General features: G+C 46.4%; 1 protein-coding gene across 3 annotated transcripts in view; it reads left to right on the top strand.

Moving 5' to 3' along the window:
• Positions 1-24,254, top strand: part of NTM (neurotrimin) — a 658,310-nt gene that overhangs the window by 471,087 nt on the left and 162,969 nt on the right. For all 3 annotated transcript variants that reach the window (XM_040631016.1, XM_008688321.2, XM_040631017.1), the window contains one exon: positions 9,821-10,053. In XM_040631016.1, the coding sequence (XP_040486950.1) occupies positions 9,821-10,053 (233 nt within the window). The remainder of the gene's footprint in view (positions 1-9,820; positions 10,054-24,254) is intronic.

Raw genomic sequence — 24,254 nt, 5'->3', positions numbered from 1 at the left:
CTGGCTTACCGCTGCCCCTGACTCCCAGGTGGGCCCTGGGCAGTCCCTGGAGACACAATGGCGCTGCAAAGAGGGGAGATAATGGGTGGCCAGGTCATTTAGTGAGAAAACAGAGAAGTCTCCTCCAACCCAGGAGCTCTGTCATTTTGGAATTCTAGCTTTAGTTGGCCTGTTCTTTCTTCTAGTGTGCTGTGGGAGCTTGAGGTAGCAGACCGTCTCTTCCTTCCTAGGGGAGGAAAGAAGAGCTCTGGCCTCAAACTGGATTGCTTTCATTCCGGCCCCCCCTCCCCCCGACACAGGGTCATGCACGTACACAGTCTCCAGGGTGAGGACCAGGTAGAAAGGCAGCCTGTTTCGGATTGGTCGGAACTGCCTGGGTGTCGGCCTTCACACTTGCCGGCAGGAAGGAAGACGTCAGCTGCCCCTGGTCTAGGATGTGGTTTTGGCTTTGCAGGCCATGAAGTTCTTCCCATCCTGGGGATGTTCAAGCCCTAACTACAGGTGGTCTTCATCGGTGATGGGAGGGGCGCTAGAGGCAGGATCCAGGCCTGGGAGAGGGATTGAGAGTTGTCTCCACAAGGAATTGGAGTTGGGGCTAGTCCCGGAGCTGGAGCCAGAGCGACACCATGCTAGTTCACCTGAGGTGGACTCCTGGGCACAAGGCCTGCTAGACTGGTACATTTTTCTTAGCCGCTTCTGGCCCTGAGCTTGGGAGGAGGTGGGTACTACCAGACCCCTTGTCCAGCATGGTACTACATGTCTAACAGGTATTGTCCACCCCACTTGAACTGAGCGAGTCCTGGTTTTCCTAGTGTCATTGCGATAAGTGTTTGGACTGGATAATATTTAGTTGTGTGCTCCCTACTTATACCCTGCTGGTCTGGGTCCAGCTTCTTCAGGATGAAGCTTCGTCTTGGGTGCAGGCTTTGCATGGACCAGCTGGGGAGGACCAGGATAGGAGACAAAGAAAAGAAACAAAAAGATTGCAGGCAGATTCAATCCTTGGAATCACATTTCTTTCCATGCTGGGAAGGGCCACTCACTGGAAGACAAAGGGACAAGATCAATTTTGGTGCCTTTTATAGCCATCGGTAATTTTTTAAGGTAGCCACTGCAATGTTTTCACTTTGGTTCTCTGGTCCTTCTTGTCTTCAGGATAAACTAAAAAAATCTTCCACACAGCGTACTGCACAATCTACCTGCCAAAGTCAGGGTTCCTGCAGGGAAAAAGGATGGCATGCTGAAATCGAGTAATTTGAGGAGAGTTTAATAAAGTGGATATTTGCAAAGTTGGAGCCCGAGTGTAGGAAAAATGCAGGGGGGAGTCCGGACTGCATGGCTAGGATAGGAGGGCATCATTAACACCTGCAGGGCTGAGGGGATAAAAAAGGAGGAGGTCACAGCTCCCACTAGAGAGAGAGGGCTGCATGGGGAGGCCCACTGGCCAGTGGCTGTCATCTTTGACAGAGGGACATTGACCGCCTGTGGCAGCCTCTCTCCTACCTCCTCCACCCCATCTCCTGCCACTGCTTCCCATCAGCCCAACCCAATGGGAAGCTGGAGGACAGAGGACCCTACTGATGTGATTCACATTGGTCAGTCTGCGGTGGATCGAGGGGACACAGAAATAGCAGTGCACTCACTCACTGGCTTCATCTCCCCTAACTTTTCTCTTCTCCCAAAGCCAGAGAGCCTAAAGAGTCCAAATTTTCAACCTTCTGCAAACATACCAGGAATTTTAAAGCTCCATTGTACTTTGTTTATGCTCTTCCCTCTGCCTGGAAGGCTGTGCTTACCCTCTTGTATTTAGCAAGTGCCTTCTCACCTCAATGGCTACCCTGACTCTCACAAGATCCAAATTGCCCCGAAAGGAACCAGGAGTCCTGGGAATAAAAAAACAAGTATTTACTTCCTGCCTTCCCAGATTCCACCTATCACAGGAAAATGGACCATAAGCGGAAATACACACCAGGATAAAAATATGTCTGGAGATCATTCATGGGGGAGTAAACATTTTTGCAGAGGAAGGGTAGTGGGGATAGAAAACAATATTTAAAACTGCCCTTGATAGGGGATAGGAACTTGTCTAACACACAGTGAGGAAGGCCATTCCAAATACAGTAAGTTACTGAATCCTACATGCGAACAGAGTGTCAGGTAACAGTAAGAAGTAGTCCATACACCATACACATCTTGCCTAAAGCAGTCGGGGTGGGAGCTGAGATGAGGCTTTGCAGGAGATCATTCGCCCAGGGCTCAAATGCCAGATGATGTCCCACATGAACTTCCGCTAAACTTTCCCTCAGCATTTCTGGGTTCCCTCACCTAGGGAATGTTGGTTTTTAACAAGGGGGTCAGGGGACTCTCCCCTATGTTTGGACGATTTTGTATATGTCAGGAAAAGGAATGAGAGAAAAAAAAATGCCTCCTGGCTGCTTGGCTTTGGTCACCTGGGGAAAAAAAGGCTCTATTGCTTTTCTCTATGGTTGTATGACGAGAGCAAGATGACCCATCACCCGCATTGCTACATACATGTGACGCAGCTATTGAATAAGGAAATGGCTTGTGGGAGCTGTGGCTTAGAAACGTGGTATGACCTACTGGGTAGTCCCAAGGCCCTTTAGCATTTGAGCTGGCATCGGGGTTTTGCCACTGGCACAAATCACAATGTTACGCCATTCATTTCAGACAAGTCATGGCCCCCCGAGCTCAACAGCTTTTTTGAGAGGATGCTATTTTATTTGACTTGGACAGGAAGGACAGATGGATAGGTGTGCTTATGGAGAACACTTCTCAGACGTCCACAAAGCCAAGCCTTCCGGATTTATCTTCAAGACTTTAGAGAAGTAGAAGGTGATAGATCCCACTGTTTGGATGCCCTCAAAGAGTGAGTGGGCAGCCATGGATTTGTGTGCTTTTTATGTTGTAAATGCAGGCAGAGTCCTTAACCCTTACAGCCAGGGGCTTTTCTGGACACAGCCTCCGTGATTTTTACTTCTCAGGAGTTTGTGGAAGGTGAGAGAATTTAAACAAAAATTAACCCATCAACGGATGTTTATTGAATGCTTACTCTGTACTCAACAGGATGTCGTGTAGGGGCACATGAGAAAAATAAGGCGTGGCCCTTGCTTTCAAGAACTTCCGTCTAGTTAGTGATGCAATATACATGCATGGAAGATGGGGAAGCAGGATATAGGATAGATGGTAGACTTGCATTGTTTGGGGAGTTTTGACTACATGCAAAGCCATGCATTTACATGCATGGTTCCATTCAATCTCTCATTAACCCCATGCAGGAGAAAATGTTATTTCCATTGCAGATGAGTGCAGTGAAACTCAGAGAGGTTCGGAGGGCTTATTGAGAGGCAATAAGCACAGACCTGGGACTTTGATTCCAGCAGTCTGAGTTCAGACCCTGTTCTCTTGCCTCTGTCCACCGCCTCCCTTAGACCACAACTACCCGGCAGCAGTGTGAGCTCCCAGGGCGGCATGTGCACGGCTGGGTTTTACCCCCAGTTCTTTCTCCTCTAAGATTTTGCTTCTACCCAGGCATGGCATGGACAGCTTTGTTGTCTTCATAACTAAGAAAGATTTGCTAACATGCATCTGTTTTTCTTTTTAATGTAAAGCAAAACAGTCATAGTTGAGGGATTCAAGGCCAGTGTGAACTTAAGGCCAGTTAAGTTCAGTGTTTTTGTCTCACTAGGATCCCAAACAATTTTATAAGTATCAACCTGAGTTTAGACCCTAGTAGGGGCAAAATTAGCAACCCCACTAGGGAAGACTTCTTCTGCAATAAAGAGCTAAGGTACCAGTGATGTCTGAATTTTCAGCAGGTCGGTGATAAAGCATCTGGCTTCGTCTGTTTGTTGGTTTCCCCCCAGGAACAGGTCTGGAAGACGCCCATGCCAACTCTGTGGGACTGGGTGGTGGTATTTCTCAGCCATCCACATCGCATCGATTCTCCATGAAGCTTGCGGGGAGGGGCAGGGCACCAGCCAAATGCTCAGAGGAACCAAATTTAGGGGCAGCTGGAGCATTTCTCTGCAATAAGAAGAGATTGTGACCAGGTGCTGTGAAGGGCGGAAGCTCTTATTTCACTGTAGTCTCAAGCGTTGCTTGAGACGTGTTGCTTTTCAAAAGCAGTTAAAGGACCATTTGATAGAAGGAATGGTTGGATTACCCACTGTCTGGATCCATTATAGTCCTCAGATCTTCAGGCAGGGTGTTTAAGAAAGGCCAAGCCTGGATTTTTCTCTCTTTCTTTAATAATCCTTCCCTTTATTTCAACACTCTCTTTGTCTCTCCTTAGAAGATTCCAAGCAGATACTTTTTCTCTATTTTCTTCCAATTTCTAGACACGCACTCACCATCTCCCTCCCTTTCTCATTTCATTCCAGATCCAGAAGTAGCTTGATGCCCTGAGTCCATACTTTTATGGTTTTATCTCTGCAACCCCTCATCCTGGGCTTGCTTAATCATTTTTTTTTTTTTTTTGCTACTCCTCAATGTATAAATGCAGCAAGTATAATAAAGCCACCATTCATCAGCAAGAAATGAAGGACATAGAGGGCTGCATTTTTAGAGCTTTGGCACAATTGATGCAGCTGCAGAAAATGACAAGTGTGACAGCTTTCTCTGCCGTATACTGGGCTCAGGTGCGAGGTCCAGCATGGGCATGTGTGGCTGGTGTTCTTCTGGTCAACTACACATGAACCTTTTCATCATTAAAGAAAATGCATTGCCGATCCATGTGACCCGCACACCCTGGATGATCTCGGTTCAAATAGACCAGGCTTTCTTTAAGAAGAAATTTCTCCAAGGAGCAGGGTGCAGACAGACATGCAGACTGAGAATAGCCCTGTGGCTCATCGGTGAAATGATAAACAAGCATCTCTAGTAGGCTCTGTCTATCTGTCTGTCTGTCTGGATTCTGCCAGGATATTGCATAGGTCAGGCCATGGGCTGTCCATGGGGACCACACACAGACATGATGGGAGGGGAAGATCATTCACACAAACGTTGAAGGCTGATGGCCACTGGCCAGAGGGCTGGAGGATGGAAGTGAGCACAGCACTGAGGCTGGAGGACAGGAGGCTTTTAGATTTGAGAAATGTTTGGAGTTGGGGAGTTGGGAGTTCCAGGGCTCAATCCAGAAGGCTTAGGTCTGCAAAGGCTTGTTTCTCTTTGTTTGTCTGGCAGGATGCGTGGAGAGGTTGCTTGGGTTGGGAGCCCAGTGTATCTCAAGAATTTGGGAAAAAGGTGCCAGAGGCCGGGCACCTGGGTGGCTCAGTCAGTTGAGTGTCCCACTCTGGATTTTGGCTCAGATCATCGTCTCAGGGTCATGAGATTGAGCCCTGGGTCTGGGCTCTGCACTCAGTGGGGAGTCAGATTGAGATTCTCTCCCTCCCTCTGCACCTCCCCCTGCCTGCGCTCCCACGCTCTCTCTCTCTCTCTCTCAAATAAATAAATAAATCTTAAAAAAATAAATAAAGGTGAGAGGATTTCAAGGTTTGGGCAGGGCACTTTCACCTCTTTCTGTCTCTCCATCCTCCTTGCTGGCCTATCTCACCCTGATCTGTGACTATCTCCTGATGACAAGTGCCGTGACCAGCTGTGCTTGCCTGGATTAGGGAGAGTTGGGTTTGAAGCCTTCCCTCCTTCCCATTAATCATACCGTCAATTACCGAAATACCGTGGTGTGTTTGAGGAGTCATTTTGTAGACCTATGTTAAGGGCCATCTCTGCAAAATGGGAGCCTGTTGATGGAATTTCCCACCCTAATCTTCTACTGACTCCCCACCAACTAGGGCATTCTTTGCGAATAATTATGCTTGCTTTTACTTTTTTTCTTTTCTTTTTTTTTCTAACCCAGGAGAATTGTCTCCTCTGCATTGTTGTGGAGACTCGATAAATGGGACAGATAGATGGGGACAGGTATGAGGAGGTGACAGTAGTTGGCTGCCAAGTTACCTTTGTGATCCATCTCTGCGGAAGCCGGCCGCAATGCCGTGGAGACTCAGCAAGACTGATCTCCAGCAGTGACAGTTTGGACATGTAGACATGACCTTGGATGTGCCCAAAACCACAGCTGAAGCTGTGCCAGTTTTTCAGTGTAGTATATCACAGGGGCCGCATAACCGTGCTGGAATTGGCTGCGTTCGGAGCGTTAGCGTATCTGCGAATGAACATCTTTGGCCCTGGAAGCACAGTGCAAAGCAGTGAGACTACTTCGTTGCAGTCAGTTTCCAATAATTAGACACTCACAGGAAGCCCAGGACTGTCTTCTCGGATTCATCGAGAGGCTGAGATGCCCCCACTGTGGGCATCAAAAACAATTATTCAGGCCGTGTAGAGGTTGTTGATCAGAATTTCCTGCACCACGTCTGGCCATTCACCTGGTGTCTGGTTCCATTTGAGCGGCTGGAGGAGCAAATAGCTGGGCCTCAGCTCTGGCTTCCCAGAACATATTGGTTACAAGGAAGTTCTCTCCCGTAAAGTAATGGAAACCTATTTCAAACAAGGGTCATTTCCTAGTGCCCACTTGCTCTGCAGCTCTCGTTTCACCAGAAACCAGATGTCTGAATTAATGGATTTCAGGATGTGGTCTCCAGACCAGGGAGGGACCAGCAATCCGTACGTTATCAGGGCTTCCAGATGATTCTGACGCACACTGAATTTAAATGTTGGAGGGCGTTGGAGAGGGCTTAAAAGGACATTCGAGAACACTGAATTTGAAACAAACTAAAATAAAGCGGGTCTGAATCCTGACTCTGCAACTTAATATCACAGTGATTCTAATCAATTCAGGTATTTTTTCAATTTGGATATTTTTTTAGCGTGACTTAACCCTATCTGTAAACTAGCATCAATAAGCGAACCCACCCCATTTTTGAGACAGTAACATAGTCTGTATAATAGGCTTGGGTAGTACCAAGCATATGAGAAGATGTGTTCAATAAACATTAGCCATGAATATGAATTTCAGAGTTTCTCTGCTTGGATCCAAGCAAAATTTATTTTTTTTAATTTATTTATTGATTTTAGAGAGGGGGGAGAAAGAGAGCGATTCCAGGACAGCAGGGAGGGGCCAAGAAGAGGGAGAGAGAATCTCAAGTAGGCTCCAAACTCAGCACAAAGCCCGGCGTGGGGCTCAATCTCATGACCCTGAGATCACGACCTGAGCCCAAATCCAGAGTGGGACGCTTAACCAACTGAGCCGCTCAGGCGTCCCCCAAGCATAATTTAGAGCAGGGACCACCCTTAAGGTAATTGAGACAAATAACATCCCAGGTGTGTTACCAGTAAAGTACGCTATGGAGTGTATTGTTCTTCAGGGATTTCAAACCACTGTGGTTCCAAGTCTGGATTTCAGGTGAGGCAGCCTGAGAGGACGACCATCACGGAAGTCTGTGAAGAACCGAAGGGAAGGGATGGCATTAGGAGCTTCCTCTGTTGGCTGGACTTCTGTACTTCTCATTCACTCTCAGACTTCCGGGTATTGTCATCAAAGCCAGAGGCAGTCTTGAAGTACACCCTGGACCAGCCCAAACTTAGTGTGTGTTCTAGTTACCTAGAGATCTTATTAAAATGCACATTCTAATTCATTGCAACTGAGATGGGGCCAGAGTTTCTGCATTTCTACCAGGCGCCCATGGGATAATGATCTGCTGGTTTTTGGACCACACTTCCACATAGTGAGGGGCTAGCTCAGTGCTTCCCCGCCCCTAATGTTCGTACATTTCACCTCTAGATTTATGCTATTTAAGGAATGGTAAGGAGCCATCCGCACTGGTGTCACTTGAGAGCCTACTAAAACCGCAGACTCTCAGGACCCATGCCAGACCTACCGAATCAGTACGTGCATTTTAATAAGATTTCCAAGAAGCGTTGTAAGCACGATAAAGTCCAAGATCCACCTGGGGTATGTATTTATTCGCACAGAGCCCTACACTCAGAAGGACCCTGCACATGGTTAAATGTTCTGCTCTCAATATCTTGAAAATCTTAACAATTCTTGAACAACGAGCTCTGCCTTTTCATTTTATACTGAGCCCTCCAAATTATGGAGCTGATTCCAGACACATGGCTCTATACCAGTGTTTTTCAAACTTTGGTAGGTCTATAACCCAACTGGGATATTGTTAGAAATTCTTATTTCTGGATACCCTAAGACTGAATCAGTAGGATAGGAGGTGAGACTCAACACCTATAACAAACCCCTCGTGCGATTCTGATGCAAGTGGCCCATTCCCTTGATCTTTCCCTAGTAGAGTCATTTCTGTCCTGCATTTTCCAGGAAACACAATGAACAGCACAGAACTTGCTGGACACCAGAGCAAAGGTGTTTCTGGTGGAGCAGCTTTCCCTATAGGCGTTCTCAGCAAGGCTCCCCACCTGTGCCTGAGTGGCCCCGCAGTGATCCTGTGACATTTACACAAGTACAAGCGGAAAGAAGGCATGATACAGGATATCTCATCTCGAGAGGGACCGCCCGGGGAAGCTGGTGTGCTCAGCGGCATTTCTTAGGTTTTTTATGGTCGCAGACCATTTTGAGAACTCAGCAGGGGCAGTCGTCCCTCCCCTCTAAAGAATCTCCCTTTGTACATTCCAAGGAGCACACGGGACCAGGAATTAGACAGATGTCCTGGCTGAGATGTCTGTCACTTCCTAGCTCTCTAACCTGGCCAAGTCACCAGATCATTCCAAACGATGGAGTTCTGATCTTTAAAGTAGAGAATGGGTAAGATCATCTACTTCACAGATTTGCCGCAAGAATCAAAAGAGACAGTGTGGATGTAAAAGCATTTTGTACACTGCAAAAGAATGTATAAATTTGAGGCATCATTATACATACTGAGCTACATTGCTATTTCCAGCATTATACTTAGGATCAGGACACTGTGTTTGTGAATTTCGCCTAAGGCCATAGAACATACTTGGTGTATTGAGAGAGGGAAATGAATACAGACAGAGAGATGTGATTAGGACTTGGCGAGAGAAGCTGGGAGATTTGAAAGTGTAAGGAAAGAGAAGGGAGCTTCCACAATTTGGGGACTCCAGATGCAAAAATAAAAAAGACAAAATCTATTTTTACATGTGCAAACAGTTTTGAGATTTTGGAAAATGCCTTTAGTCTCTCAGTAATTGAACATTTCTGCCCCTGGGTATAATGAAGATAAATAGCAATGGTGGTGGTCCATATTTAGTTTTGACTTCAGAAGCCTTCTGTTAGAATTCGCTATTCTGAGATAATGTTTAGTAGTTAAAATCTGGGTCTCTGTGATCTAGCACATATTATCTGTGTGGCTTGGAAGAGATATTTAGTTCCTTTGTTCTTCCGTTCGTTTTCCCCACAGAACCTGCTCATAGGGTTGATAGAAGTACCGGATGACTTAGTACTTCCCAAATACCTACAGCGTGGGAATCATTGTGCAAAGGGAGAGCTGATGGTGCTCCGAGGGTCTAGCCGTTCTGGGTATGGAAGATGCCTCCAGTTATAAATATTGAACAGTTGTGACCACGGAAGTAGTCCTTTGCTCAGGTGGTTTTAGAAGCACCGAACTACTCAGGACCCAGAAGTCTCAGATAGCCAGTGTTCTGAGGCCGTAATCCCACAAGACCTCTGCTGCTCAGTTCCAGAAAGTGCCACTCATGACAAACCAAACAGGACATGTATATGTGTATACCGAGGGTAGCTGGGGGGTGGGGGGGGTGAAGACAGAACATGGTGACAAGTCGTCCTAGCACTGCCAAGAAGACCTGATGGCCCCCACTTCCTCTCTGGTCCCTGGACTTACCCATCTGGTTTTCCCCCCAGGTGCACAATTGACAACCGGGTCACCCGGGTAGCCTGGCTAAACCGCAGCACCATCCTCTACGCTGGGAATGACAAGTGGTGCCTGGACCCACGCGTGGTCCTCCTGAGCAACACTCAAACCCAGTACAGCATCGAGATCCAGAACGTGGATGTGTATGACGAGGGCCCGTACACCTGCTCCGTGCAGACGGACAACCACCCAAAGACCTCGAGGGTCCACCTCATTGTGCAAGGTAGGCGGGGCTTGGTGCAGCGGTCTGGGTGGGTGGCTGGGAGAGCCCTGTCAAACACTTTTTCTATGATCCTCAGCACAGATGAGTTCTGTTTGTTCCATCCAGCCAGGACAACAGGACAACTAATTGTCATTTTGCCATTAAAGCTGAATTTTGAAATAAGTTTTCCCGTTGAATAGGACTAGGATTTTTATTTTTTTTGCTTTTGTTCCAATAATATATTTTCTCAGAAAATTATCTTCTAATTATTGCTTTCCTTGGCTTTTTTCTCCTCTTAAGTTTTTTTTTAGGTTCCATCCAGTTCTAAGCTTGCTTTATTTTAAGACCCGTGTTTTAGCTCTTTTGGCACTCACCACACACATGCTATACCCTCCCACAGCCTTCAAAGAAACAGAGCCCATCACAGATGCTCGAAACGCCCACCTGGGACACGCCCTTCACAGCCACCCCCACTGTCTCCAGCCTGCTCGTGTCTCTCATCTCCCAGCCCTGGGTTTCTGGTGCCACTTCTCCCTTTTAATAACCTGCCTCTGATTCTCCGTGTTTGGTGGCACCCCAAGTTCCTGCCCCCTCTTTCTGCACCCCTCACCCCCAGCTTTTGAGGCCTGTGTATTGGTTTTGGTTTTGCCTCTCCCTTGATTTCGACCTCTCTGTGTTTCTCAGGCCCTGGGGCTGGTGCTCACCTGTTCCTGGCGAAGTGAAACTGGCCCCAGGACATTCATACAATACTTTACCATGGCGGACAGTTCCTAATTAGGGAGAAAGAGCCAAGAACCAGACTTGGCTGCTTATGGGGTGTGAGATGTGGATCAAGTTCCTGACTGGGCTTTGGGGTTTCCTTCTGTAAAACGGAGTCACTGTTGGCTGAGCTTGCTGAATTTTACCTGACCCTTAGAAATGGGCCTGGCAGCTACAGGGTTGGGTAAGTGTTAGCCATCAATATTTTTTTTTAATACTGATACTACTTTTTAGCTTTTTAAAATTCTTTTGCAGTGGGCCAAATACCTCATTTTTTCATGTCAGAAGCTTCAGCCTGGAGTAGTGGAGCCTGGCTCCTCTGCTGGGGCGTCTTTCCCAGACTAGTTCCCGGTTCCCTTCATGCAGCTGAACGGCATCCAGGGCAAGAAGCCCCCTAAGCGGAGGCTCTTTTGGCCACCCCTCCTCGTCAGGTCGCCCAAGGAAAGGGGAAGGGATTGTTAGGTGCTTGGCTAGAGAAACAAGGGCAGGAAAGAGGCTGGAGAAGGAAGAGCGCGACGTTGCTGGTGGAATTAAGGGAACCTGAGGTGTGAGAAGGGAGGAGAATACACGTCCTGGGTTGTGGACATGTGCCGGGAAAGGTGAGGCAAGGTGAGCGGGGATGAGACATACCACAGCAAGGGCACTGTGGCCCTCGCTCTGAACAGGGGCCGCAGGGACGTCTGCACCCCTCGTGCTGGGCCAGAGCTTGGCCATACCATGTGGTTCTTATTTCTTTTTCTCATGCTAAAAAGAAATTATGATGGCTTTTTCTATTAGTTATTTCTATAAATGAGTGTTTTTCAAACTGCTGGATGCAAATAGCATTGTTTAAAGAGGATGGAATTGCATAGAAGGTATCACAAACAGCAGACTAAGTATCCTTCCATAAGACTTTTGTTTCAGGGTGTGTAAGTTTTTGATGCAAAACACAGTTTCTGGGGGGGGGCCTGGGTGGCTCGGTCAGTTAAGCGTCCGACTCTCGATCTCAGCTCAGGGCTTGATCTCAGCATCGTGAGTTCAGGCCCCACACTGGGCTCCACACTAGGCATGGGGCCTACTTAAAAAAATAAAAAATATCAATCAATCAATCAATCAAAATACATTTTTTATGGTGGATAGTTGACTGAAAAGTTTAAGGATCACATCTGATGAGGAGGTCTGGCGACTGCTCCAGGGACACCATCTGTCATCTTTCCCAGGGGGTGCTTCTGAAGCCACCCCCCATGCTCCCTTCACGCCCCCACCTGCACACGCTTACTGTTGGGAGCAGGCTACCCTGCACCGCCCAAGAGAAGTTAGCAAATGCGCACTAGTACAGATATGCGCTTTAGGAAGCAGAGCCTTTCTGGAACCAGAATATGGAAAGAATAGTGAAAAATGCTGAAACCTCCCTGAAAATAAGGACCATGCTTTTGTCATTTTTTTTTCTTAAGCCCTCCCCTCTCAACACACACACCTATATACCCACGCATCCCTGCCCTACTAAGTACCCAGGAGAGTGCCTGATCCAAAGTGCACATTGAATAAATGCTTATGGAAGCAAATGGCTGGAATTATAGTGCAGAGGCGTTATACAGGCTGCAAGAGGGGAAGTGGAGTGCATGTGGGGGTAGAGACGTGGGGGGGGCGAGGTGAGGGGGTCTACATCAATCTTCACTCATGTCCAAGCTAATGGAAAATGTCTAATCCCCAGCTAGGTGTTTACATCTGTGACTTGGCTGGGTGGCCTCTTAGCATGACACACCACCTCAAGTATTGGAATCTCATCTTGGGCTAATTTTCGAATGCTGATGGGTGTATTGATCTGGAAACAAGCTAGGTTAAAAAAGGCACTGGTCTTGTACACAGACTCAGCCCAAGCTAATCCGCTGTCGATATGCCTGGGCTGAGCATTATTGACACTTTAATGAATAGTGGACCATAGTTTTTCAGAGCCGACCTGTCCCTCCTCTTAAAAGCAATCAGACAAACTAAATAGAGCCAGACTCCCCCATTTCTGTATTGGAAAGAGGATACATCACCATCCAGCATTTAAAAAAAAAAAGAAATATATTTATCTTGGGATCATTTATTGTACTGAACATAAACCCTAATTCCCCTAGCAGGAGCTGACTGTCTGGATTTTGTTGAAGTTGCTATTCAACTCTGAATACAGCGCTGCTGGAATGAAAGTCAGACATATTAAGTTTTCAAAATGGTATTACAGTCATTAAACACTCACAGACATATACTCACACGTGCAGGCGCGCGCGCGCGCACACACACACACACACACACACACACACACACACCGGTAGTAGCAGGAAGAACTAACCGACAGTCCGCCCCGAGTATATGTATTTATACATATGTAGTCAGCTTCACATACAAATAACCCCACGCAGAAGGAAGGTAATCACACTTACATGGTATCATGTGAGCCGCTTAAAGGAGAGATTATGTCTTTCCTCTTGTTATCAAAGCACCCTTTGTCCCCACTAGGGCTTTGTTCTGGATCTTCTCCATGGTTGTGATTGAGTGTGCTTAGTTCTTGCTGGCGGCTGGGATGCCACCTTTGCATCTGCCAGAGAATCAGACCTTCGGCCCTTTGTGATGCACTTCTTAGTGCTTCATTCCTTCATGGGGGAATAAGCACTGACAACTCCGCTGCTCGTACTTTGGCCAACTGCTTAGCTCACGGAGATCAACGGGAAGCTGCCCTCGAAGAGTTAGTTCCCATTCGTGCGGAAACGGCTTCTATATCGTTTGTCCAAGTCATACCCAAGAATTCATTTTCTGGAAGTATAGCTACTGTTGGCTGAATCCTTCTAGGGCACCCACCTACTCCAGATGCCCCTGGAAACACCTGCAGTGAGGGTGCCCTTACCTGCATGTTCTCTGATTATACATTTTAATAGAATTCAGAAATGACTTGTACAGCAATCGGGCTGGTCTTTTTGCGTGGCAGTGCTCCTGAGCATGGCCTGTCCCTTAGCTCAGGCACAGAGGTGAAGGGCGAGGGGACTTTCCTTGGTTCATGCTTTCCAGGGCTTCCAGCATCTCCGGTCCTTCCAATCCTCAGGACAGCCTTTCACTGGTGGCAAGTTCTAGGTGTGTTTTTTCTTTAAAAGGTAGCTCTGGGGCTACCTAAATTCTCCTAAATCTTCCCCAGGCTGATGGGGGCGGGGAAGGTTTCTGAAGGTCCTGGCAGGGCTGGTGAAGTGGCTGGAATGTGGACTGGGTTGGTCTGGCCTGGGCTGCAGGGTCCCTGCTGTGGGTAGTGGAGGGGTTGGAGGACCAGCTAGTCAGTGGAGCCGTGGGGAGCACCAGGTGGAGTAAGGGTGAGTGTCAGGTCACAGAGATCTCAGTCTCCGTGTCTGGGAATGTTAGACCAGCCTGCCAGGAGAAGGTGACAGTTCTTCTGATTTGCATTGTCCGGGGTCAACATGGAGGGACGTGCGATCTCACGGCTGCAGGAACTGAGCCCAGGTGATCCCGTGGAGCAAGTCTTCTAGATGAGCCAGGAGTAAGGGACAGCTTTGATGAAGAGAGTGGCTCTGGAGGCGGTGTGGGAGGAGGAAGAGGGAAAAGGCAGCAGGGGCTGGTGGTGGGGAGGGGGAGGCGACAGGAGAACTGAACTAGGTACCTACTCGCCACAATGGCCATTGAAAATTAAATGAGCTAAAACCAAATAAAATTTAAAATTTACTCCTTCAGCCGCACTAGCTACATTTCACGTGCTTCTGTAGCCACGTATGACCAGTGGCTATTCTATTAGCCAGGAGAATATTCTCTCGTCTTAGAGAGTTCTTTTGGGCAATGCGGTAGGTGACTATCATTACAGGCCAGTCCATGTAAAAGCAAGAGTGGGTTTCATGAATGTAAGAGGTCAGGTGTGGTATGGAAAAGAGAATGGAATTTTGGAGACAAGACAAATAAGAAAAGACAGGCGTCTGTTAAAGACAAGAGAGGATTATTACAAAGATGGAGGACTGAGTTCTTCTGTTAGCTAAGGCAGAGAAGAAAGGCCAGAGTCTGAAGATGTATCTGGAGGAAAATAGAATTTGGGGGTTGGTTACTGGTGGGGGCGGGGGCGGGGGCGGGGGAGGGAGTGCACCAGGGCACTGAGATTTTACCTGAGCGTTCTGGAACATGTTGAGACTAACTCATCTAAAGCCTTATGCACTAATGCTTCGTGTGGCAGTGTCATGAAGCACTTCGGACCCTCGGACTTCTTAATTTTTAGATACCTTGAATACTCCATTCAAAAGGAGTTTGTGAAAAGTAAGAAATACCACCCATGTATTTTCACGCCCACTTAGGCAGCCAGAACACAATCTTTTAGGCCAGCGTGAGGGAGATCCATTTTAGATTTATTGAAATGTGGGTCTAATGATTTCCATCCCTTTGACCTTAGGGCGTTCTGCTTTGTGAGTGTAATTAATAAGGGGCTTCTTCGGGAGTCCAGCTGCATATTTTAACCCTTTTCCTCTCTTGATCCTGCTGCTTCTCGGGGTATCTAAAATGGCTATACCTCTGTCTCCATAGCTCTTTGGAAGAGAATGTCTCGTGGAGAGCTCAGAGTGAATAAGGTGGGACTGAACTGTTTGCTAAGAGCAACGTGGAAGCCCTCTCAAAGCCCTCATGGTCTTGCAAGCTCCCTTGTATAACAGTAGAGCACAGCTTCCCTGTGGTCTGTAAAACATTAGCGAAGGTCCCTCTCATCCAGGTGCAGAGGCTGGCGTGCTATCCCTGAGCGGCTTTAATCTCACTCAGAGACACATTTGCATGATAGCGAATGTTAGCATACAGTGCTCATAAGATAGCCATATTAGTGTAATAGCAGTAATAATAGAAATAATAATAATTAACAGAGATTTTTGGTCTCTATCGGGTTTTCCAGGCTCTATCGAGGTCTCTCTTTTGTCATTGGAGTATCTAATCACCCCCTCCCTTTTGTTTGGTGTAAATGAGTTTTCCAGTTTCTTCCTAAGCAGAATTAATCTGAAAATCCCTGCTATTGTTTGATACTTAATTACCTGTCTTTTGGAGTCAAACAGCTCCCAAGCTCACGAAAGGGAGGAGACGCTAAAGCCTCTGGAATGGGGCAGGAATGAGAGAATGAACCCAGGATGTCGCTGTCATTCCCTGTGTTAGAGGAATTCCAGAGAGAAAAGGCCTAGGCCAGGGAGATCGTCAGCACGGGGGCAGGTGACTTGCAAACAATGAAGCTTTGGCGGTACCAGCCCTTCATTTACGTTTTATTGTCTTCGTGTTCCGAGCCCTCTCCTCTTACCCCCCTGATCTGTATAATCGTGTTGCTTTCCAATCCTGAATAATTAATTGACCTTGTCATACTAAACTCATTATTATGATTAAGGGAATAGGAACAATAATTTTAATTTCTGGACACCTACGCCCCATGGCCCCCCCTCCCCTCTGAACCTGTACAAAAGGAAATTTGAAGCACAACGTATCAAAGGGAATAATGTGCTCTAATCCGTACATTGAGAGCAAAGATTTCTGTCTTTGCAGCCACATCACCTAGAAAGCCACATGCCCTCCTAGCACTGCAAGTCCCCCGTAGCGTTAAGAAGACCTTTGTGCCAACTCATTTCCATTCAAGCTACAGCTTGCTGAGCCCGTAGTAGAGGGAACCGTCACCATCGGGTTCTAAATCAACAGAAGTCACCTTCTGAGTACATCTGTGTGCTTCGGGTTTCCGTAGCCTGTGTGACAGTAGGTCACATTTGCCTTCCCAAACTGCTTTCCAAATTATCTTTCCTCTCCCTGCCCCGCTCAAGAAATAGATGAACGCACGCATTCAGTGTGATCGCAAGACTGTGCTTCTGAATTCGACAGAACTTTCAAAAAGTCGGGAAATTAAATCCCACTACAAAATTAGAGTGATCCTCAAAGCCCCCTGGAGAATGACAAGGAAGTAGGGCATTTTACCTGAAATTGATTTACAGAATTTAGACAGCATGCAAATGAAGCATTTCAGTTCTAGCTGGTGAGTTTTTAAATTTCTCTGTGCAGTTCCTGACAATGGAGGGCCTGAAGAGTCTCTTAGACTAAAGGAATCTGAGAAAATTGCTGTAATGAAAGTCACAGTGGTTTCATAATGGCATTTTCTGGGCCTTCTGGGGTGGCTCAGAGGGTCCCTCATGTTTCAGAAGCAAGTTTGGAAGACTTGACCTCTGCCTCCCATGTTTCCTGGTCACAACAGTAAATAACAACAGGTTGGCCCTGGCCAAGCCCTTCCTACCACTTATGGCTCTAAGGAAGCAGAAAGCTCAGGTGACCCGCCCTGTTGCTTCACCGAAAACACTTTACAGGAGCCAGGCAACATTCCTCCAGGTTAGCAGTTAGGGCTCCCAAAGGAGGGTCTTTAAGCTCCCACAGAATTCTTGTCCCTGAGCTGGTTTTCCCCAGGGAGTCTGAGCTGCCTCTGATTGGAATAGCATAGTAGCTCTGACTCCTCCTGGGTCTTGCAGACCCCTGCGGCCTCCAAATAAGACCTGCTGTCCTTTTATTTGGGGGGAAGGGCAAACATCAGATCCTGAATGAGTTGCCTTTCCAAGATACATTCCTGTAGATTCTTATTCCCATAGCAGAAGCTCCCTGTAGTGTATCCGAGCAGAACTTGAAACAGATAGTCTTAATTAAGGATGGCACGATGTCTCTTTATGGCCTCAAGACCCACTGGTATGGATCTGACTAATCCCAGAATGTGTTTACAAAAGCCCTCTTACAACATCCCTAGAGGTTTCAGTCGGCCTCCCCTGTAGGTTGTGTCTAAAGTGTTAGCAAGACCAGTGCTATTGATCTGAAAACCATGACTTTGTCTAGAGGACCCTTAGGTACTCAAAAGACTTAAAAAGCCTCTGATAATTCTTTGTTTAATCTTTTTTTTTTAGATATAATTTATTTATTTGAGAGAGAGGGAGACAGAGATAGCAAGAGAAAGCAGGAGCCACGAGTGGGGAGGAGAAGAAGTAGGCTCCCCGCTGAGCAGGGAGATCCATGTGGGGCTTGATCCCAGGACCCTCGGATCATGACCTGAGCCAAAGAGAGATGCTTAACCGACCGAGCCACCCAGGCACCCCAAAAAGCCTCTGATAATTCTTCTGTTTGTTTTTTTTTTTTTTTTCTAAAATTGAAATACCTAGCTTTTTAGGGCATGGGGAGAAGTTGGTGATTATGTCTCTCAGTCCATCTGTTGTCGGATTGAGAAATCTCAATGGAGATCTGTCAATTCCATCGAACAGTATTTTGAAGTCAGACACTGGGGACACAAAGATTCAGAGGGAGTTCCTGCCCCGTCTAGCAGAAGGCATTCATACACTTACAAATAGCTCTCTTATAGAGTAACAGGGGTTAGGAGGCTTCTATATATAACTGCTATTACTACACTGAAAGGGAACAATTAAATTTATCTGTAAGTCTAGGCAAAACTGTATGGCTGCATTTTGCCAACCCCCTCAACAGTGAATAGGAATTTTTAGGTCTGGAGAGAAGGCATTCCGGCAGCAGTGACAGGTGCAAAGCTTGGCATTCTGAGGATGGACGATACGTTGGAGGGAGAGTGATGACACTGAGGTGGTCACAAGACTGGGTTCCTCTGGTGAAGTCACCGAGTGTATGGCCAGAAAGATAGTCTGCACATAGGTAATAGGTGGCCTGTGTGCCTTGGGAAGGAGCACAATGAGGAGTGGTAGGTCTTGGAGTCCTGCAGGTTTTCAAAACGGGCTTGGTATTCCTTGATGTTTATGAGAACATCACTTCTCTTCCTCAAAGAAAGTTCCATTAGGTTGTTCTGGCAAAGGACAAATATCTAGAAGTCTATCAGTAGTATAGAAAATAACAAGCACCGGGGTTAATAAACCTTGGTAGAAAGAGGGAAGTATTGGAAGGAAAGAATATATCCAAACCCAACTGGTTCTATGCTCCTTGCATGGTAAAGATACAAAGGGGAAGATTGCCAAACACTCTTCTTCCACCAGGCCAGTTTTTAAAACCCTAAAATGTATGATTTATAACCATTGCAGTCATACTAATGATTCTTTTTCCATAGTAAAGTTAAGCTGCATTTCCTTATACACAACCAAATAGAGTACAGGACCCAGGGGCTCATTAATCTGCCATCGTGGCGATTGTACCAGAGAGAGAGAGAGGATGCCAGGAAGGATCACAGTGAGCGGGAAGGGGCCCCTACCCTTAGAAACTGGGAGACTGGCCCGTTGCCAGCAGCCCCTTCTCACTGGTACCTGGGAGCCCACCATATGCAAATGAAGGAGTCTCAGAGTTTTCAGATGTCTACAGCCTAATTTAGGCTCTAAGGTGTCACCATTTGGCATATATCATAAGACTTCTTTCTATTCCTGTTGAACATCATGATGGTAAATTAGTGTCTAATGCTGGTAGAAACCTAATTGGCTTCTGCTGGAAGTAGGCTCAGTGGTGAAATGCTCCCGCAGTTGCCAGAGCACAATGTTTTTCTTTTGAGAGATCTTCATTTCACGTTATTTGAGAAAGAATTTATTGATTTAAAATTAGGACAGTTTAATTTGGTGGCATGTTTTCTTTATGTCTCAATTATATATTCATGTCTTTGTGGTAAACTCAGCTGGTGGGGGGATTAAGAATTCAAAATAGAGGATTTTCACTTGGCAAATAGTGCTTTCTACTGTGATTAATTGGGAGTCTGCACAATGAACCCGGTGTTGGCTCTGTTGGGGATTGAATAGCTTAGTAGGAAGAAGGAAGTTTCAGGATTTAGGAGTCCTGGATTCCAGTCCGAGTGTTGACAATAAGTACCCGGAAGAATGACCTACTTCTTTAATCTATTTCAGATTAGATGCACTTTATAAGAATGTTTTGATATATCACATAATCCAATTTGGAGAAAGGCACCAAATAAAAGGAGGCCAAACACCATTACATATTAAAATCCTTCATTTTTGTAACTATTTATCAATAGTAAATGTTGCCAGGCTCTCCTGTCCATTCGTTTTGTTTTGACTCCTTTAAACAGACCCCTCCTCTGTTCCAGCGATACCCCCATGTTCTGTTGCTGGTATGGGTCCTCATTCCCAAGAACCTGTCTGGACTGTATCCCTTTTCCCCATTCTGGGCCCTTCCTTTGAACTCTACTTCTCCTGGTTTTCTGACCTTTATTTATTTATTTATTTATTTATTTTTATTCGACAGAGATAGAGACAGCCAGCGAGACAGGGAACACAAGCAGGGGGAGTGGGAGAGGAAGAAGCAGGCTCCTAGCGGAGGAGCCTGATGCGGGGCTCGATCCCAGAACGCCGGGATCACGCCCTGAGCCGAAGGCAGACGCTTAACCGCTGTGCCACCCAGGCACCTCTGGTTTTCTGACCTTCTGGCATGGTGATGTTCCTCCTCTCTCCAGACTTCATCCCCTTTGGCCTCAGAATTCCAATTGGACTCATTTTATGGTCGTCTTAGAGTGCTCCGAAACCAGACTTCAGAGAGGGGCTGTCGTGCTAATGCTGCCCCACACTTAAGGATCCAAGCTGGCCAAGTCCTTTCTTCCACCCCTGAGAAAGGCAGATCAGCCATTTTGGTTTTCTTTCTTCCCTTTTGTACATGTGTAGACCACCATGTGTGAGGTAATGAAATACAGGTTGAGATAGATACAAATATGAAGGAGACCAGTTCCTCCCATCAGGATATAAATGGGGGTGAGGGCAGCAATTAGAGTTTGAAAGGGGGGCTGCTGGGACAGAGCCATTCACCAGAATCCTAGGACTGAGAGCCGGGAGACTTCCCAAGGTTGGGAGAAGGGTATGGGTGTGGGAAGGCCACACAAAGAGAGGACTTTGGAAATGGATGGTGTAGCGTTTCAGATCCTGGCTATTAGAATGAAAATAAAATAGCTAGTCTGCACACAGCCACTCTCTTGATCACCCACCCTTTCTCCACTCACAGCCAGAGTGATCTTCTCAGATCTGAATCTGATGGGACCTCAAGGACTTAACCCAAGAGAGCCAGTTCCCGATCAAGGCCTGCAGAGCCCTGTGATGAGTGTCCTCTCCACTCCTGGTTTGCACTGTGCTCCTGCCTCCCCCTGCTCATTTGGTTTTATTTCACTCATCTTGTTCTTTCTGTTCATGGGGTCAAGGGGTCATGGGCTTTTTCTGTATTCCCTCTCCTCTGTCTTACATTCTCTTTCTCTTTTCACTCAGTGAATCCTGTTCATCCTTCAAGCATGAGCTTGAACGTCACTTCCTTAGGGATGCTTTCTCAGACCTGCCTGTCTTGTATTAGTTCCTCCCCTCCCCCAGCATTCAGAGCCGCGCCATTCTTGTGTTTCTCGGCACAGTTATAATTTGACATTTGTTTTTGTGATCACTTGGTTATGTCTGTTTGCCAGTAGACTGAGAGCAAGGACCCATCTGCTTTTGCACTCTGTCCCCAATATCTGGAATTTAGTAGGGGCCCATGGGCTACAGGTTGAATAATAAGTGAATATGTAAAGCTTCTTTTTTTTTTTTTAAATCATTAAGCAAAAACGATTCATTGTGTGTAGGGACTGGCTATGGTAGGCTGAATAACAGCCACTCAAATACATCAGATCCTAATCCTTGGAATTGTAAATGTCACCTTAGATGATGGCATCTTTGCAGCTTTGAGGAAGTGAAGCATTTGAGATGGGGCGATTATCCTGGATTAGCCAGGTAGGTCCTAAATATAGCCACCCGTATACTTCTAAGGGGGAAGAAAAGGGAGATTTGATACACACACAGAGGAGAAAGCAATGTGAAGATGGGCCAGAGGGAGTCAGTCACTGGCCTGAAAAATTGGAGGGATGTGGCTATGAGCCAAGGAATGTCAGCAACCATCAGAAGCTTGGAGAGGTGAAGAACAGGTTCTCCTCTAAAGCATCCAGAGGAAGCATGGCCCTGCTGGAATCTTTACAGATTCTGTCATTCCTTTGATCTGTCCCCCCAGTTGCCGGCAACTTACGGTAGAGTCCAAAGACCTTGTTGTGGCCTGAAAGGTCCTACAGTGTGTAGCCTTTGGCATCTCTCTGGCCTTCCCTCCTGATACTCTCTCTTTGTTAACTTGTCTCCTTGATGTTCCTAGAATCCCCAAGAGGGCACCCATCTCTGGGCTTATAGCTCCCTATGCTGGCACCCCATGCCAGGTGTCCCTTGGTGCTCTCCTCCCAAAGGTCACCATACAGGAAGGGCCTCTCTGACCAGCTGTATGACACAGAGCTCGCCAGCTCCCCTAGTTACTCCCTAGAACCTTTCTGGTATGTCTTCCTTCATGACACAGATCACCTATTGCATTGCATATATTTACATGTTTATGAGTTGTGGTCTGTTTCACCCCAAGAGAGCACAAGCTCCACGAGGATAGGGACTTGGCCTGCCTTGTTCACTGTTGTATCCAAGTGCCTAGAACAGGGTTTGGCACGTAGTAGACACTCAGTGAATATCTGTAGAATACATATATGGGTGAAAAGTTGAAAACCAGGGCTTTCCATTAAGTGAACTTGATCTATTATTATTTTTTTTATTTTAATGTTTTTTTATTATATTATGTTAGTCACCATACAGTACATCCCTGGTTTCTGATTTAAAGTTCGATGATTCATTACTTGTGTATAACACCCAGTGCACCATGCTTACTACCCAGTGCCCTCCTTACTACCCATCACCAGCCTATCCCAATCCCCCACACCCCTCCCCTCTGAGGCTCTCAGTTTGTTTCTCATAGTCCATAGTCTCATGCTTCATTCCCCCTTCTGATTACCCCCCCTTTCTTTATCCCTTTCTTCCCCTACCGATCTTCCTAGTTCTTATGTTCCATAGATGAGAGAAACCATATGATAATTGTCTTTCTCTGCTTGACTTATTTCATTTAGCATTATCTCCTCCCGTGCCGTCCATGTTGTAGCAAATGTTGAGAACTCGTTCTTTCTGATAGCTGAGTAATATTCCATTGTATATATGGATCACAACTTCTTAATCCAGTCATCTGTTGAAGGGCATCTCGGTTCCTTCCACGATTTAGCTATTGTGGACAATGCTGCTATGAACATTGGGGATCTATTATTATTATTATTTTCCCCAGCATTTATTGTGTTTTTTTGCTTGAGTGTGAAAGTGTGAACTTTTCTGTTACTTCTATCAAAATTGCTTTCAGACCAGGTGACATGAAGCTAAGTTTAATAGGGTTGCTTTTCTTACCAAGGTAAAGAGGAGGCGCATGCTCCAGATGGAAGGAATAACACACACAGGCAAGGAGTCGAGAGACCTCAGTGTGGGTTATGCTATATAGCAGGCTGGAGAGAAAGCATGAGTTGTGGGCAAGTAGCCCCAGCTGTCCCTCTGGGGAGAGGATCAACTCTCCGCCAACCCATGAAGGTCAGAGTTCACTGTGGAGGGGATGGGGAGTCACAGGAAAGTTTGAAGCAAGGAAATTACATGAGTTCTATTTTAGAAAGACTTTTGGCATCAGAATGGGGAATGGATCAGAGGGGGAGTTTTGAGTCAGGGGCACTGGTAGAGAATGAGAACATGGTTTATACCATGTTATCCTGTGTCCCTGACCTGGAAAGATTCCCTCTCTTCTTAAGCAGCTAGACAAATAGCACTTTAGAGCAGCTGGTGGAAGCTGGATGGGTGTGTACACATAGTCGGAGTGGACTGGGCTCAGTTTTCTGGATGGTCCTATTCCAGAAATGTGTATTCTTCTCAGGGTGTGGTTTGTTGAGTTTGAAAGTGAAGGGAAATTAATGTTTTCATATTTGTTAAAGCTCTGGGTTTCCATATTTACAAATAAGGGAAAAAAAGATCGTGCCATGTTTTGTTTCAGTTTGGAATTCTGAGAATATGGCTTTCAGCTTGTTGAAACGAAACCAGATCAGCAAAGAGGAGGTAAGATTTACAGCAGCCCATGACAGAGGGGTAAAGCTTAAAATAAGACAAGATAGGAGAGAATCAAGCACCGAGAGGGCCTTTTAAACAGGAAAAGATATTTGGGAATAGAATGGCAGGTTCAGAGAACACAAAAATATGATACCAAAAACTGCCTGTCAGCCCACCCTGATGTCTGTCTCAGAAGCTCGTGAGGAACTTTCTAGGAAAAAAGTAATAAGAAGAAGTTGACTCTCCCCAGTCCAACTGGATCTGAATCGGAGAGCCCTGTGTAGCTGGGTTTGTGAGTTACAGGTCAGGGCACAGCAGAGCCAAGAGCCAGAGGCAACTGAATGTCAGATTGAGAACATTTTTTTGATAAAATGTCCTGAATTATGCGAATGCTCGTTAGTAGGAATTGTGTCAAATCAGGTGAGTGGGCTTGTTCCACGCTTCTAGTTACAGTGTGCCTTTCATCTCCCTGACCTTGTTGCTGTATTGTTGTTCAAATGAAAAATAAAAAACAGAGACAGAAAGAAGAGCCATTCACCTAAGTGGGTCAGTACAGTCTTACCCCATATTTCC

This window comes from Ursus maritimus, unplaced genomic scaffold, assembly GCF_017311325.1.
Source record: "Ursus maritimus isolate PB19 unplaced genomic scaffold, ASM1731132v1 scaffold_16, whole genome shotgun sequence".
Taxonomy (NCBI): domain Eukaryota; kingdom Metazoa; phylum Chordata; class Mammalia; order Carnivora; family Ursidae; genus Ursus; species Ursus maritimus.
Note: the sequence above shows the minus strand (reverse complement) of the source record. Positions and strands in the feature narration are given on the sequence as shown.